Genomic DNA, 17,385 nt, shown 5'->3' on the forward strand with positions numbered 1-17,385 from the left:
TACAAATGTTGTTGGAAGTGGAGAGGCCTCTGACACAATGACAGAAATTAAGATTCGTAAGAACTCTCGTTCTCTTTGTTTGGAGACATGAATTTGGACGTTAGCATACTAAAAATCCCGATTAGTTCATTATTATGGGTTATTCAAGTCAATCTTCCCTTGTGCCCATACTGGTAGGCGGAATGGAGCTGATTGGTGCCCTCCCAGAATCGGGTGGAGGTGAGAAAGTCTATCTGAGTGTTTTATTGCCCCAGAGTAGCAGTGATGGTGCGGGACAGTTCTGTCATTCTACACCAAGAAGGGGTCAGGATTCGTCGTGATGGATGGGAGGGACTGCACAGATGCACACGTCGGGGACCAGAGGCCTCTGGAAACTCCACTTTGTTTATTTTCCTAAGGCTTTATTGCTCTTGCTTAGAGAAGAAAAGAACACAAATTCCAACACCCTCTTTGTATACAATGTTGTTCGTTCTGTTAAAGAGATCGGGGTTCAAAACCAGTGAAGAGAGACAGTAAATTAATGGCAGAGACTTGCTAACAGGGCTCGGAAGAGCGCATAACTCCGCAGCAGTCTGCGCTACACTTCTCTGGGGTTCGTTATGAAGAGGGAGCGAGCTAATAATCATAACCTAATAAGGGACCCCACCCTCACTTCCTGTGGGCTGCCTCTCTATAGCTTTTCAAACAGATAGATGAAGTGTTTAGAACCTCAAAAGTCATTTAGAACCTCAAAAACTGCTTAGCAAAGTGCACTGTTAACGTTTTTCATTAACTAGAGAAATGGCATTTTTCAAAAGGGACAATACCAAACTCCAAAATAATTGGGTTTTAAGAAAATGTATATTACCCCTTTTTCATAATCTGCTATGACAGAGCATTTGAGATTTGCCCTTCCTGGTGTAAAATGACGGTAGGCAAGGGTTATTATTGCAGCTAGCTCTGATGTCCACAATTGCTCTGCCACTCATACCTATATTTTAGTTTGTGTCTTTTCTTGCATTCTAGGATTTTTTTTTCTTGTTGATTTTTTAAAAGTCATATTCCCTTTCAGTTCTTTTAGCATCATCTAATATTTCAAATAACACGTGCTGAAAATTATATGGAAATTTTTTGCAATCCCATTATACCAATAATTGATCAGAGATTCATACCAATAGTATTGTTTATATAAGTTTTTTATTTAAAATATATAAATATAGATCAAGAAAGATCAACATAAAGGCTTTGCAGTCTTTCTTACCAAAGTTAAAAATTCTCTTTAGAATATAGAAACTGTTACTAGGGTGAGAAAGAAAACTTAGTCATTTAAAATCCTTCTCATTAAGGAAGGGGGAAATGTTGGTCTTCAATAGCCCATCTGGCCTTCTGAGGCTTTTCCCCAGGGAGCTGTGCGAACTTCTGCCACATAGATCGCGCCCGATGATGGACACAGCCCATGGTGAGGAGGCCAGGGAGGGAGAGAAATGGGCTTCTCGGAAAATACACGAGGGATAGATGGCCTCCTGGGTGCGCAGTGAGTGCTGGGAAACACTCTATGACCTGGGAAGCACCGACAGGCCCCAGCAGGTCCCAGCATTTTCCTGTTGGCTGGGACTCTGGTGTTTAATGGGAGTCCTTGTTCCCTGTGAAGTAGACCTTTGACCTACACATTACCTTCTTATTTTTTTAAGTTTTTTTGAAGTTACAGCAAGTCAACATTCTCTAGGTTAAGTCACACACAACACTTTGACGTAGCATTTTAAATCATGTTATAAATCAACATAGACCGGGTTCTTCTTCACTGTTAAAAAGTAGTAGGGATTTACTAGTGAAAGTTTTCAGGGGTTGGTTAACTTTTAAACTACAGTTGCTTTGCACCTACAGAACTGGTGACCCGCACCAGGTCTTCTAACAAGACTGTTTCTTGTTGGTTACGGTTGAGACCACCACCCTCTCTCTGTAGGGACCCCTGACAGTGACATGAAAACAGAATCTTTGTGATACCCTCTCCCTGGGTGACTTCGTATCACTTATTTTAAAAATTATTTAGCCTCAAAGAGAGCTGCCATGATAGTTTTACTCTAAATTTATATACTAAATTTCTCAGATACCCTCGTCTCTACCCTTTGTGTGTCTGTGATATTCATATAACCAAAAATGAATGCCACTTTTCATAATCTATAACTCACTTTCCATGTAACCAAATCTGAAAATCTAAGAGGTAGAGTTGACGTAATAGAATGGAAAACATTGACCTGGAAGTGGAGATAATGCTCATTCCCTAACCAAGTGTCCTTGGACAAGGAAATCACCATTCTCTTTGCTTAAAAATGTGTTATAACTGTACTATGAAAACATAGGATGTTATTGCATGCTGAATTTGAAATCTTTCACATGTAAACAGCACTATTATCTTATGTTGACTGATATATCCATGATATGCTCATATCTGAACTAACAGAGTTAGTAGTCTGTACCTGTACCATGAGGTCAGTGTTCTGTTAGGATGCCATGTAATATATGGAAGTGAACTCCTTATACCATTTCTGGGGTCCAAGGTACTCATATCTGAGATCAGTGTGATTTTTATGAACTGTCTAAAATCCATGATGCTTGATCAGTTTAAATTTTTATTTGACTTAAAACTCCGCTGGATTTTGTTTCTGGAGACTCAGAAATATTTTAAATCCTTCCAGCAAATACTTCTAAGTCCTGCATTTAATTTCTTTACATAATTTCAATCTAAAATAGAGATTATAATCTAGCTTTTTTTAAGATAAGCCTTTATACACCTTCTACTTTTAAAAAAACCCAAACAGTAAAGTATGTGTCCTCTAGATAAAAATCTGAGAAATAAGCTCAATTATCGTTTTATTGTTTTTCTTTTCCCTATTCTTCTTTTTACTGAACAAATGAGGAAGTTGAGAGAATTTTTCTCTATGTCTATTGGTCTTTAAGTCACCCTTCCAAACTGCCTATTGTTCGTTCGTTCTCTCTCTCTCTCTCTCTCTCTCTCTCTCTCTCTCTCTCTCACACACACACACACACACACACACACACACGCAGTTATGAAAAGACTTCTTCCTATTCCTACCCCCAATTCTTTATGAAAGTCAATTCTCACTGAACTCTTCTGTCACTTAACACACTGGATTGAAATTTTCAAACACCAGCAAAAGAAGATATAATTATGAGGTGGACAGTCCTGATAACATCATTTGAATTCCTAGATCCAGCCTTGCTACATGCAGCTTCAGACTTTCCAAATTTTATAAGCCAGTAAATTCCCTTTTTAAACTTAAAAAAGAAGAAGAAATTTTCAAACACCGGTTCTGTCTCTCACTTGAGCCTAGATGAAACCCTTCGAAGGCCTGAGGCAGATACGGTTTACCCTTCCCTGTGTGAGGCAGTGAGATCAATATACACAGAAATTTAGGACCTCTTGATCAGGATGAAAACAAGACAAATGAGCACTTGTTTAGTATTGTTCCAATGAAGAGATAAATTACATGGTATAAGTTATAACTGAACTGAAGAATAGTTGGAGGAAGCTTATTGGAAAGATGTGACTTGAACTAGGCCTTGAAGGAAGGGAAATGGGGACTAACAGAAGCTTCAAGTTAGAGAAGCAAGAATAAGATGAGTTTCCAGGACAGCAGTCCCCATCCTGAACTAATAGAGTGGACTGTGGATGGGGAGCCTTGGGATATAGCATGGTCAGCATATTCCTCTCCCTGTACCATCATCCCAAGTCTCCACCCCAAACTCCAACTCCAGACCCAGTGATATAAACATACATTGCATTTACAATAGCTCTCCCCACCTCCCCCCATCTCCTCCAATCCTTAAAAGGAGAATGATAATCATAATATTTCCTGTGTCCCAATGTGCTCACATTGCTGTATTCACCATATATATCTATTGAAGAATGCCATTTCTTACCCTGAACTGTTAATTCTTTCCTTGAACAAATGATCAGGAGACTTATCTTTTTCTGTGCACAGTTGTGTGTTTCTTTCCAATCTAACCGGGGGTTGTCATTTCATTCATGAACAGCTCCGTGTCAACACGTGTGGTGCCTATGTAGGTAATGCACACAGATATTTCTTTGTGTTGTCTTCATGAGTGTGTGTGTGAGTGTATGTGTGTGTGTTTACATTTTCTCCAAGGGGTGGACTCATGACACCTGCTTCCTTCGGTCTCCAACATCCTCTCCAGTAGTGATTGTGGCTGTAAAGACTGCCAGTAGGTGCTGTCGACTGAATTAACTTGAAAAGTGTTTTTCATAATGATATCGTTCATCTGCCCTCGGAATGTAAACGTTCTTTGTTTTAAAAGAGGGCAATGAAATGAAAAATAAGTCTATCTCTTAGAGAAGTTCTAGCGAGAAAGATTTTTCCAGTGTTTTGTTCTGGAAATTAGTATCCCCCTTCCCTGCCAGAAAAGAAGTGTGGCTATGACTTTTCACAACAGTAAACTATTTAAACGGATAAGATGGATGCGATTTTTTCCTTTTAACTAATGGGTAAGAAGGGACTCCCACAGCCACCCTGCTTGGAGCATAACTTAATTCAGACTCTACCAAGAATAATACTGGGTATTATTGGAGCTTTACTTGAACCCATCTCTCCCAGACACCTTAATTGAGAAATAATGGATTCTAAGTAGGGATTTTTTTCTACTTTGGGGAAGTTTCATGATATAATGTTTCATAAAATGTAAAACACTTTATCATAAACTATTTCTGCTCTCTCTCTCTCACTCTTTTTTTTTTTTTTTTTTTTTTTTTTTTACCTAGAGGTGACTTTTCATATAAAGTCATTTGTCTCTAGGAAGGAAAATATTTTTTTTAACTTAACCTAACCTTCTGTTTTCTTATGTACAAAATTAGAATGTAAATACTTCTTATAGCATCGAGTTGTGGAGATAAAGCATGTAAGAGAAGAACACACTCCTAACATATAGTAAGCATTCAATAGATGTTAATAGATTTTTAGTTTTACTATATTTTGTAGCCTGTGTATGTTTGTATGGGTTGTCTATAAATATCCAATTGCTTATATAACCTCTAGGGCAGTGATGGTGAACCTATGACACACGTGTCAGAGGTGACACGCAAACTCATTTTTTTGGTTGATTTTTCTTTGTTCAATGGCATTTAAATATATAAAATAAATATTAAAAATATAAGTCTTTGTTTTACTATGGTGGCAAATATCAAAAAATTTCTATATGTGACACGGCACCAGAGTTAAGTTAGGGTTTTTCAAAATGCTGGCACGCCGAGCTCAAAAGGTTCGCCATCACTGCTCTAGGGTTTCCTTTTAAACTATTTTTTGTTGTTGTTAATCCTCACCCGAGGATATTTTTTTCCATTGTGTTTTAGAGAGTGGAAGGGAGGGAGGGAAGGGGAGAGAAGGGGAGAGAGAAACATTGAGAGACAAATCGATTGGTTGCCTCCCTCAAGCTCCCCAACCAGGGCCCAGGATCGAACCTAAAACCCAGGTGCATGCCCTTGACCAGGAATTGAATCTGCCACCCTTTGATGCTCGGACCAACACTCTAACCGCTGAGCAACATCAGCCAAGGTTCTTTTTAGACTATTTGATAGTGAGAGGACTAATTAGATATAATTAGGATTAGATAATTTGTATTAATTGGTTAATCCATTGTTAATTAGTACAAATTAGCTTAAATACTGATTAATAACTTATATATGTAAATATATATATAAGAAATACATATCACAGAGATAGAAATAATTGGTTGATTGATTGATTGACTTCCTAATCCAGGCTTAGGAGGCAAGGGGAGAAGACGGGAATGCAGGGGAGGTTTTTTTGAGGAAAGGGGTTTCCTGTCCATGCTGAATTGTGAAATGCTGAGGCCCATAAGAAATTAGCAGGATACCATGGGAAGGAGTGGCCTTAAGAGAACCGCGTGTTGCTTCACTAGTGTTGGAATGTGTATCTGGGTGGGCTGGGGTTGGGGTTCCTGGGAAGAAACCAAAGAAGCCCAAGAGGTAAACTGGAGCCAGACCAGGGCTCGATAGGGAAGCCTGGTAAGGAGTTGCAATTTTATCCCAAGAGCAATAGGGAACCCTTGACTGTTACTTTGTTAAGCAGGGGAGTGAGAAGATGAGATATGCGCATTAGAGAAAGTATGGCACTGCCTTTGTGGAGAATGAACTGGAGGGGCCAGAGGAGGGCAGGAAGCCAGGAAAGGAGGCTGTCACAGCTCCTCCCCCCCCCCCCCCCCCGCCAGCTGCTGGTGGCCTGGACCAACCCTTAGCTGCTCTCTGTGCCTGCATCCTACACGAAGGCAGGCAGGCAGCCTGCAGATTGGATTCTGCTGGTGAAAAATCTGTATTGCCTGAGGCTGGTTTTCTCTATGTACACCTCTCCCTGAGGTTAGATCCTTTGGAAGTTGCTTTGCCTCCTGGGCTGCTGAGTGCCATTAAAGGCCTACTCAGCATACTAAACGGAATGGAATCCAGCCCCCAGTCGGCCAGTAAATGAGTATAACTTATGTTGGATTCCAGCTAATGTGCAGGCTTGGAAGGAGCATGAAGTCTGGGCAGTCACTTGGGTGCCATTTGGAGTACTGAGCTGTGATTTACTTGGTCATATCTCGGTGGCCTGCATGTGCCAATATAGCTTCCATGGTCTTTTCCACCGTGTTCCAGGGAATAACTTACGGAATGAAAACATCCATTTTTAAAATATATTTTCTATATCTTGTTCATTTTCTTGGTGAATAGGGATTTTTGAGGTCAGTATTTATTGTTAGAAAATGTATAGTACAAATGAAAGTAGCAAGTCATAACCTAAAAATGTGGAGTTTAAACGCAAGTACAAGTCATTACTCAAAGTAATTTTTCCTATCAAATGTATAAAATAGTAAAAGTTTATTAAAAAGGCATTGATAGTCCCACTTCTATCCAAAAAAATGTTTTCAAGGAATTTTAAAAAGCTCATTATAAGTTTGCTTTATAGATAATATATTAATTGCTCACTGATATGTAAAAACATGATGAGTCATATGCTCATGAGGTTCAATGCTTATAAAAACAAAACTAAACTGATGTTATCCTGGGAAGCCCTGTGAGGTCCAAGACTATGACTTAGTCATCTTTTTATCCCCATGTAATTGTCACCATGAGCCCAGTGTTTAATACGATTAAGAAGTATGAGATTGCCACATGAAAATGAACATTAATAGGGGATCTTGTCTCCCGAGGCCCTGATGTTCATAGTGGCATTCATTTTGGCAGTGAGAGAGCTCTCTGCTTATCTGTGATGGGTGGGTGTGCTGGGAATTTTGAACAGTATTCATGAAAGATACAAATGAAAAAAAAATCCTCCAATATGAGTCTGTGTGATAACTAAATTTAAAACAATCTTAGGAAATATTTTCCCTTCTTAATTAAAATAACAAATCTTTGGACTGAGTTTTCAAAGTTCAGAGATGCTTGATAAGTAGGAAAAGAATTTTAGATATGCAAAGAGATTAAGTCATGTTTATCTAGTTTGGGAAAGTAAAAAGAGAGAAAAGATACATAAATACAGTGGAGAATGTTAGAAATGTTTGCCGGAATAAATAACAACAGTTCCTAACATTTGTTGATACTGTAGATTATTGACTGTACTTTCCAAAACATTACCTCATTTGATCTGTTTAAGAAACCCTATGAAGTAGAGTTTTTGCCAATAGGGAGATTATATCTCAGAGGGATTAGGTGATTTGTCCAAAATCCAAACAGCTCCTAAGTGATCAACTGGAAACTTTGTTTTCTGGCTCTTAAGCCAGCACTTAAATGTTCAGTAGCAAGTAAATAATTGGCATATTGTGGTTACTACATCATATCTGGGGCATCTGTGAATAGCTCATTCACATTGAGCTTTTTCATTGAACTGCCAACTCATTTATTGCCTATACCGTCATTTGCCATAAAATTTTTATTTTTTTTAAATGGATTTTCTATTGACAGAAGCAACACAGCTCTGCGTAGAACTTTTAAAAATATACATTGGCTTTATGAATATTATGCAACCAATGATTGTATCTCTCCATAGATAACATTTCTGAGATTCCTGTGGTTTTTAAAAATGTCTTGTGCTTTTAGACACAGACGACAATGTGATGTTTACCTGAGGGAAGGGAGTTAAGGGGGTAGTAAAAGGTAAAGGGGGTCAAATATATGGCGACAAAAGATGATGTAAGTTTGGGTGGTGGACACACAGTGCAATATACAGATCATGTATCATAGAATTGTACACTGAAATCTATATAATCATATTCACTAAGGCCACCCCCAATAAATTTAATTAAGAAATAAAAGAAAAAGTTTTATTCTTTTAAAAATATTTCCAATAAAATCACCAAAAATATTTTTGTTGTTTTAGTGTTTACTTTAGCAAAATAGTATGAAAAATTTTCCCTACATCATTGAATGTCATTATAATACCATTTGAATAGCTTCATAGTGTTCTGTTTTCTAGTTAACACCTATAACAAACTTGGGGATGCTTTTTATGTTCCTTTATTAGGAACAACACTGAAGAACGTCTTCACTATCTTTTTGCATAAATCCATATTTATTTCTTAGGGTAAATATCTGGCTATAAAATTCCTGGGTTAAATGGTATACAAAATTTCTTTTTTTAAATATTTTTATTGATTTCAGAGAGGAAAGGAGAGGGAGAGAGAGATAGAAACATTAATGATGAGAGAGAATCATTGATCAGCTGCCTCCTGCATGCCCCACACTGGGAATTGAGCCCGCAACCCGGGCATGTGCCCTGACCAGGAATTGAACCATGACCTCCTGGTTTATAGGTCAGTGCTCAACCACTGAGCCACTCCAGCTGGGGCCAAAATTTCTTTTTCTTAAATATATGTTTTTATTGATTTTAGAGAGGAAGGGAGAAGTGGAGAAAGGGAAAAAGGGAGGGAAGGAGGGAAACATTGATCAGTTACCTCCTGTATGCTTCCAGATCGGGGGCTGAACCCACAACCTGGGCCTGTGCCCTGACCAGGAATTGAACCAGAGATCTTTCGGTGCACAAGATGATGCTCAACCAACTGAGCCACACTGACCAAGGGACAACATTTCTTAATCATTGACCAAATAGCTCAACAGAATGGGTTTGCCGGTTTAAATTCCCATTTTGCAGTTTATAAATTCCCTCTTTTATAAAATTGCTAATCCCTGATCTTGTCATTTCCAAAATCTTTGTCAATATGATCTTGAAATTAGTATATTGTTGCTTTGCTGTATATTGTTGGAGGATAGGAAGTAAAGTGAGGGACAGAACTAAGATTGGCTCTTAGGTTTATATCCTGCACATCGCTTACTATTTATTGTTGAACATGTGTAGACATTCAATACATAGAATGTTACCTAGCACATCCTATGTAATAAAAGCCGAATATGCTAAGTGTCCGATCATCCAGTTGGCCGTTCAACCAATCAAAGCATAATATGCTAATGATATGCTAATGCTGCTCAACCACTCACTATTACGTGCACTGACCACCAGGGGGCAGACAGTCAAGCAGTAGGTTAGCTTGCTGCTGGGGTCCAGCCAATCAGGACTGAGCGAGATGGGCCGGACACTCCCTGGAGTCCTTCTCTGGTCCCTCCCCTGCTGGCCAACCTCCCACATCCCTCCCCTGCTCCGATTGTGCACCATTGGGGTCCCTCGGCCTGGTCTGCGCCCTCTTGCAATCCGGGACCCCTCGGGGGATGTCAGAAAGCTGGTTTCGGCCCGATGGCGGAACAACCGGTCACTATGATGTGCACTGACCCCCAGGAGGCAGATGCTCAACACAGGAGCTGCCCCCTGGGGGTCAGTGCACTCCCACAGGGGGAGCACCGCTCAGCCAGAAGCCAGACTCACAGCTGGTGATCACAGTGGTGGTGGCAGGAGCCTCTCCTGCCTCCATGGCAGTGGGACATCCCCCTAGGGCTCCCAGACTGCGAGAGGGTGCAGGCTGGCTGAGGGGCCCTTCAAATACACGAATTTCGTGCACCGGGCCTCTAGTGTAATAATAAAGCATTGGTCACGTTCCTCTCTGACCTCTGTTTTATCAAATACTTCAACTGCTACCTTTCATTCTTCTGTGAGATGAAATAGTCAACTTTTTCAGTGGGCCATTAGGATAAGTATAAGCACCTTAAGTTATTGTAAATAACAACATAGTTTTTGGGCTTGCAGGAACTCTAAGGTCACCTAATCTTGTTCCATCCTTTTACTAAGCATACTTAATGTAAAATGGGGAAAATTTTGTTGTGTTTTGCTAATTGAAATGGAAAGAACAGTGTCTAAGAGTTTTGCACAACTGTATAATTTCATCAATAGTTTACATGGGTTATTCATTCATCACAAATTTAAACCTCCTTACTTTTTAGTTCTTTGTAATCTGGTAAAACTAAAATTGTCAGCCATTTTAAGAAAATGCAGTTTTAGCCATGGCAATGGATTCTGGTTCTGAAGAGAAACCAAATACATTTGCAATGAACTCCAATCCTGCTTTGTCTAAGTAATAATTTCCTGTAGGCATGTGATTCTACGAAGCTTAGTCAGCCTTATTTCTTTTCATTTTGTTTCAGGTAGCAGTTTTACAACATCATCAGGATTATATACAGGAAATAATTCACTCACAAATTCCTCTGGATTTAACAGTTCACAGCAGGTAATTTAAAAGCTAATTTAACTTCTGAAATTTTAAAAATGCACAGATGATTTCTTTATATGAAAAAAAAGATCTGTTTATAGGACACTATAAGTGAGAGCTTTTCTAAGCCTTTTAATAGTTTTTTTCTTCTTTTAATATCTCTTTAATAGTCTGACATGGTGCGTTGTTTGGTTTTGGGGTTGGTTTAATTTTACCTAGTAATGCATCATGGCACATAGAAGAAATGTGAAGAGTGTTCTGGTCTTACATAAAACTCATTTGTAAGTCTGAGCACTTCAGTCAACGGTGCTTTGTGTGTTCCTAAGTAAATTCAGAAACACAGATTTATTTGCAATATGAGAAATAAGCAGCCACACTTTTTGATGGATGATTCTTGCGTGGTTTGATTTGCTAGGACTATCCATCTTACCCCAGTTTCGGCCAGGGCCAGTACGCACAGTATTATAACAGCTCACCGTATCCAGCGCATTACATGACGAGCAGCAACACCAGCCCCACCACACCTTCGACAAATGCCACCTACCAGCTTCAAGAACCACCATCTGGCATCACCAGCCAGGCAGTTACAGATCCCGCAGCAGGTAATTATGCTCATTTTGTTGGCTCTGCAGGCTGTATTTCTCGTGGTTTAAATGCATTTTTCTACAGTCATATATTCATGCAGTGGTTGCAGGGTTTTGGCAAATTTGGGCAAGCCTACAGACAAATCAAGCAGCATGAGCGGGGCATTGGCTTTATACTAAAATATTTAAACAAATAAAAATAAAGCATGTGAACTTCAAAAGCACATGAAAAGGAGATTCCATTTAATTATAAATATATGATTTTCAAGATTTATATAGCTTTTTACATGCATGATTATAAATAGTTATAATTCTTAACTATAATTATAAGTAATTTGCTGACATTGAAAATGAAAATAAGTGCCATCACCTTGAATTTAATGTTGAAAAACATTAAATATTTAATGATGATAAAGAAATCAAATAGCATGAGAGGGCTGGTGATGGGAAACTGATTCCCTGGCCGATCCTTTCCCACTCACGCAGGCTGTGAAATGGGTAACAGTGTGTCTAAGGCATTTTCCATGCCTCTGCGCAGCCTTGACGGGCCCCCTCCTCCCGTGGAAGTTTTCCTGCTATGGTTTTGATACCGCTTCATGCTCGCCTTAACACTGTTTTAATGCAACCTCTCCTTTCATGGATTATGAGTGAGCTCTTAGCCACCAAGAGTCTGAGAGGGTTCTTCCTTTGCCTTTTATTCATGGAGCCATCGCCTACCCTGTTGCTACCAGTCAGGTGAAATGGTCTTATATGGAAAGACTCGCTTTTATGATATTTTGATCAGAAGGTTAATTCCGGGTGGTTATTCTATTCATTAAAAAACAAAAGTTTTAGTGCTCGCTTCGGCAGCACATATACTAAAAAACAAAAGTTTTAGGTAACAGATGCTAACTTAAATTTTGACTGTAGGTTTATTCTGTAGATGTTAGCAGGCAGTCCCCACCAAAAACAGCTTTACATTTTGTGTTCTACCTTTTCTCTTAAATGCATGCCAATGTGGTTTATTCCAGAGTAAGCAGTTAAATCATTCCTAAACTGTGTTCCAGCTCACTGCAAATATTCACTTCTGATGCACATCCCAACTCTAAACATTTTTATCTTTGATCACTTTCCGTTTACCTTTATTTTTTTAAAAATCTAGTTGGGTATTCTTCACCCACGTCACATGTGTAAATACAGTTTTCATAGAGCCTCGTATACATGTCTCTTCTGTCTTTTAATTAGATTCCACATCTATATAATCTCACTCAGGATAAACTTTGTTGTAAAAGGTATTGAATTTATTTATTTATTTATTTTTTATTAAATTTTTATTGTTCAGATTACATTTGTTCCTCTTCCCCCTCCCATAACTCCCCTCCTTCCAGTTCCCGCCCCACCCTCCGCCCTCACTCCCCACCCACTGTCCTCATCCATAGGTGCACGATTTTTGTCCAGTCTCTTCCCGAATCTCCCATTCCCCTTACCCCCCCAAGAATAGTCAGTCCATTCCCTTTCTATGTCCCTGATTCATTATAATCACCAGTTCATTCTGTACATCAGATTATTTATTCACTTGATTCTTAGATTCACTTGTTGATAGATGCATGTTTGTTGTTCACAATTTGTATCTTTACCTTTTTCTTCTTCCTCTTCTTAAAGGATACCTTTCAGTATTTCGTATAATACTGGTTTAGTGGTGATGAACTCCTTTAGCTTTTCCTTGTCTGTGAAGCTCTTTATCTGACCTTCAGTTCTGAATGATAGCTTTGCTGGATAAAGTAATCTTGGTTGTAGGTTCTTGGTATTCAGCACTTTGAATAATTCTTGCCATTCCCTTCTGGCCTGCAAAGTTTCTGTTGAGAAATCAGCTGACAGTCGTATGGGTATTCCCTTGTAGGTAATTGAGTCTCTTTCTCTTGCTGCTTTTAAGATTCTCTCTTTGTCTTTTGCTCTTGGCATTTTAATTATGATGTGTCTTGGTGTGGTCCTCTTTGGATTCCTTTTGATTGGGGTTCTCTGCGCTTCTTGGACCTGTAAGTCCATTTCTTTCACCAGGTGGGGGAAGTTTTCTGCCATTATTTCTTGAAATAGGTTTTCAATATCTTGCTGTCTTTCATCTTCTGGCACCCCTATTATTCTGATGTTGGTATGCTTGAAACTGTCCCGGAGGCTCCTTACACTATCTTCACACTTTCGGATTCTTTTTTCATTTTGCTTTTCCAGTTGGGTGTTTTTTGTCAAATCTTTGGTTTGATTCTTGTGCTCCTCTGGTCTGCTATTGGGTATAATATTCTTTATTTCAGTCCGTGTATGCTTACTTTCTAATTTCTTTATCGTAGCATCGAGGGTCTCATTAGTTTTCGTGAGGCTCTGCACAAGTTTATAGCAAGCCCTCAAAATTGCGATTCTTAGCTCCATATCCTCCATTTCTGTCATGTTTTTTGTCTCCGCATCTTTTATGCTTTCTTGGTGCACCCCCTTGTGGTCTTTGTGCGCAGTCTTGTTCTAGCCAAGCCTTAATTGTTGTAGTTAACACTAGAGGGATTTGACCACCAGGCCGACTGGCTGTTGGAATCAGCTGTGTGAAAAACTTCAGTCCTCTGGGGAGGCGCTAGTCCAGCCTTTGCCTGAGGCGATCGGCAAATGGCTCTGCGCAGGGCCTGGGCGGGGTGGGCTCAACACGGCGGGGGGAGGGAGCAGCTATGGCTGCTCTCAGTCCGTCTCCAGGGGCTCTGCCTCTCTGTCCCCACAACCGCTGCAAACCTCGGAGGGACCGTAGCCAGACAGTCCTGCTTCTCCCGTTTGAGTCTGGGTCCCTAGAGACTCGCCCGGATCTGTAGCCCAGAGTCTGAGACTCACTCCTGATTGAAAACGACAACCGCGCCCTCAGCCACCAGCCCGCTTTGCGCGCGCACCGCCGCACCACCGTACCTTTAAATTTTCCACACTGCGCCTCCTCTGGGCCTCGTAATGCTGTTGTTTTTCCTTCTAGTTGAAGAGTCTCTCCTCAGCCAGCCTTCCTGTGGTTCTGGGTGATGTCCGTTCCGTCTTTTAGTTGTATTTTTAAAGTGGTTGTTCGAGGCAGCAAACTCCGGTGTTTACCTATGCCACCATCTTGGTTTCTCAGGTATTGAATTTAATGTAGCTATTATTGTAGAATTTTCTACCCTGCTTTCATAAACTTCATGAGGGAAGATAAGGACTTGTCCCAAATTTAGGGAGCTCTTGTGTTTTCACATGGGTCATGTAAGAACTTGAGGACTAAAAGTCGTCTTGAAATCTTGTCATGCAGATAGCTGTGTAAATGAGTAGTAGAAAAACTCTTTAGGATCTGTGAGATAACAGGATGAGAAAAGGAGAAGGCAGAAGAATTATACTCAACTCATGGCATTTTGCTTTGTGAAAAGTACAATATTCTAGTAAAACAATCTGGTGGAGACTTAATTATGCATTTTAAATTAAGGTTGATTAGAGCTCTATAGGAAAAACAATTTAGTCATATCATGAGTTTGTTCCTGAAATTAGACACTGTTGTAAGTGAATCTTATTTATGAAAGGGATGCCATGAAAAGGGCGGGCATGACTCGGCACAAAACCATGCCGCTAGGGAAACAATGCAGAATTATCACTTTCTAAAGGTATAATATGATTTTAAGATCGAATGACCTATTTTAAGTTTTATGTTAATAAACAGTGTTTTAGGTACTTATTTCAACTTCAGTATCTTTATGGCTACAGAATAGGAATTAATTGAACTGAGGAGAAAATAATATTTTTCAGAAATCTTGTATTTACCACTTCCCATTGAAATGAATGTGTATGGTTAAGCCTTTCTTGTGTTGCATAGTTAGAAGTGGAAAGTTCAGTGAGTTTCCACATTGAAAAAGAAATGTGGATTACTTGAAAAATTCAAGGAATATTTAGTCTGGGTTTTTTTTACATTTGCGGTAAGCCTCAGTTTTTTGGCGCTAACCTTCCTTTCTTACTAATCATATATAGAGTTGCAGACTTGTCCTTCTTGATTAAAAGGAAGTTTTGTTGTTAAAGTACAGTAATTTATTAAAGAATTAGAAGGAGATATTTATTACACATAACCTAATGTCTTTGTTTTAAGATAGAGATAAAAATAGTTGAAATAATGTTTATTTTTGTTGAAATAATTTCAAGTGTTTTTTCTTTTATTTTTAACCTGTCTAGTGGCTTTAAAGTCAGTATTTTCTAATGCTGGAAAGTTAGACCCTAGCCATTATCTGATTTTATGTATGACCAGGATGCTTTCAGTCTCATAGAATTGTGCACTACAGATAAATACATGCTTATGGTATCTGTTATTGTATTGTTCACAGAATCATTATGTCAGAATGAACATATAAAGATAACCTTCAGGGCAAACATGTAAGGACTCATTTGTTTATTTTACTGTGAATTTTTAAAGCTATATGAAGAATAGGTATCTTTTAAATACATGACATTATGCAGTGTTACTTATAAATGTGAACCTACTCATGAATCTTAAGCTCAAAAATTATTGTACTGTGTTTGGAAAGGCAAGTCTAATACATTAAAATTACATAACGCATATGAAAGTTTAATCTCAAATATTTAATTCATTTTAAAAACTAAAAACAATGCATTTGCATTCATTTTTGTTTATTTCTTGATATGTAATTGACATATAACATTAGCTTTGGGTATACAGCATGATGATTTGATATTTGCATAGACTGTGAAATGATCACAGTCTAGTTAACATCCAGGATTACACATAGTTACAAATATTTTTTTTCTTGTAATGAGAACTTTTAAGACCTAGTTTCTTAGCAACTTTCAAATCTTTTGCATTCACTTAAAAATGTGTTTGATAGTATCTTTGGACTATCTTAATAAAATAAAATTTACATCATCTGAAAATATATAAGAATCTGTCTGCCTTGAGAAATACAGTGAGGTTTATCATTCAGCAACATTTTACTTTATTTATTTATTTATTTATTAAATATATATTTTATTGATATCAGAGAGGACAGGAAAGGGGAGAGAGAGATAGAAACATCAATGATGATAGAGAATCAGGAGAGAGAGAAGATAGAAATATCAATGATGAGAGAGAATTATTGATTGGCTACCTCCTACAGGTCTGGGACTGGGCCTGCAACCCAGGCCTGTGCCCTTGACTGGAATCGAACCCAAGACCCTTCAGTCTTCAGGCCGACACTCTAGCCACTGAGCCAAAACAGCCAGGGCTCATTCAGCAACATTTTCATTTATTTATTAGGTTCAAGAAAGTCATGCTTACTTTCCAAGTAGAAATGCCTGCCTCCACCTCCCAATTGAAGGATATTTTGGTTGCTTCCAATTTGGACAATCTATATATATAAAAAGGCAGTGTCCATGATGACCAGGATGACCAAACGACCGGTCACCATGAGGTAGCATTGACCACCTCTCGGTCCTTCACTGCCCCCCCTTCCCCCAGCCCATGAGCGGGGTGGGGTGGGACTGGGGACTGGCGAGCAGGCTGAACGGCTGACCTCTTGGTCCCTGCCCCTGGCCCGCAGGCTCCGATGGATCAGCGATGGTGAATGGGGGAATCGGGGTGGGTGGCGGGAGGACCAGGCTGGCTGTCAGGCTGTGGGATCACCAGCTCATCCCCAGCTGCTCAGGGGCTCAGGCCTGCGGGAAAGCAGGCGCCAGTGACTTCAACTCCATGTGTGTGCACCGGGCTGGCCGCTGATGGAACACGTTGTCTGCTCGGGTCGCTCACACCAGGGCAGGTAGGTCGCAGGCGTGCCTGCAGCTTCTGTCAGCGCCTCAAGCCCCAGCGGCAGCGGTGGCGGCGGCGTGAGCGACCTAAGCGGGCAGTGCGTTCCATCAGCGGCCAGCCCAGCGCACACGCATGGAGGTGAAGTCACCAGCGCCCGCTTTCTCACAAGCCTGAGCCCCCAAGCAGCCGGGGATGAGCTGGTGATCCCAACAGCCTGACAGCCTGGCGGCGGAGGCGGAGGCAGAGGCAGCCTTCAGCCTGGTGACTGGTGAACAGGCAGAAGATGGAGGCTAGGCCTAGGGACCTGACCCACACGATTTTGTGCGCTGGACCTCTAGTTATATATAAAGCTACTAAAAATATTGGTGTGCAGGTTTTTGTATGGACATAAGTTTT

General features: G+C 39.8%; 1 protein-coding gene across 8 annotated transcripts in view; it reads left to right on the top strand.

The window, feature by feature from the left end:
- The window catches only part of EYA1 (EYA transcriptional coactivator and phosphatase 1), a 151,088-nt gene that overhangs the window by 46,688 nt on the left and 87,015 nt on the right, over nucleotides 1-17,385 (top strand). For all 8 annotated transcript variants that reach the window (XM_070392137.1, XM_070392138.1, XM_070392139.1 and 5 more), the window contains 2 exons: nucleotides 10,595-10,677; nucleotides 11,075-11,261. In XM_070392137.1, coding sequence (XP_070248238.1) covers nucleotides 10,595-10,677; nucleotides 11,075-11,261 — 270 coding nt within the window. The remainder of the gene's footprint in view (nucleotides 1-10,594; nucleotides 10,678-11,074; nucleotides 11,262-17,385) is intronic.

The sequence above is a fragment of the Myotis yumanensis genome, unplaced genomic scaffold (assembly GCF_028538775.1).
Source record: "Myotis yumanensis isolate MYYU_CA2020_CCGP unplaced genomic scaffold, mMyoYum1.0.hap1 SCAF_15, whole genome shotgun sequence".
Lineage (NCBI taxonomy): Eukaryota > Metazoa > Chordata > Mammalia > Chiroptera > Vespertilionidae > Myotis > Myotis yumanensis.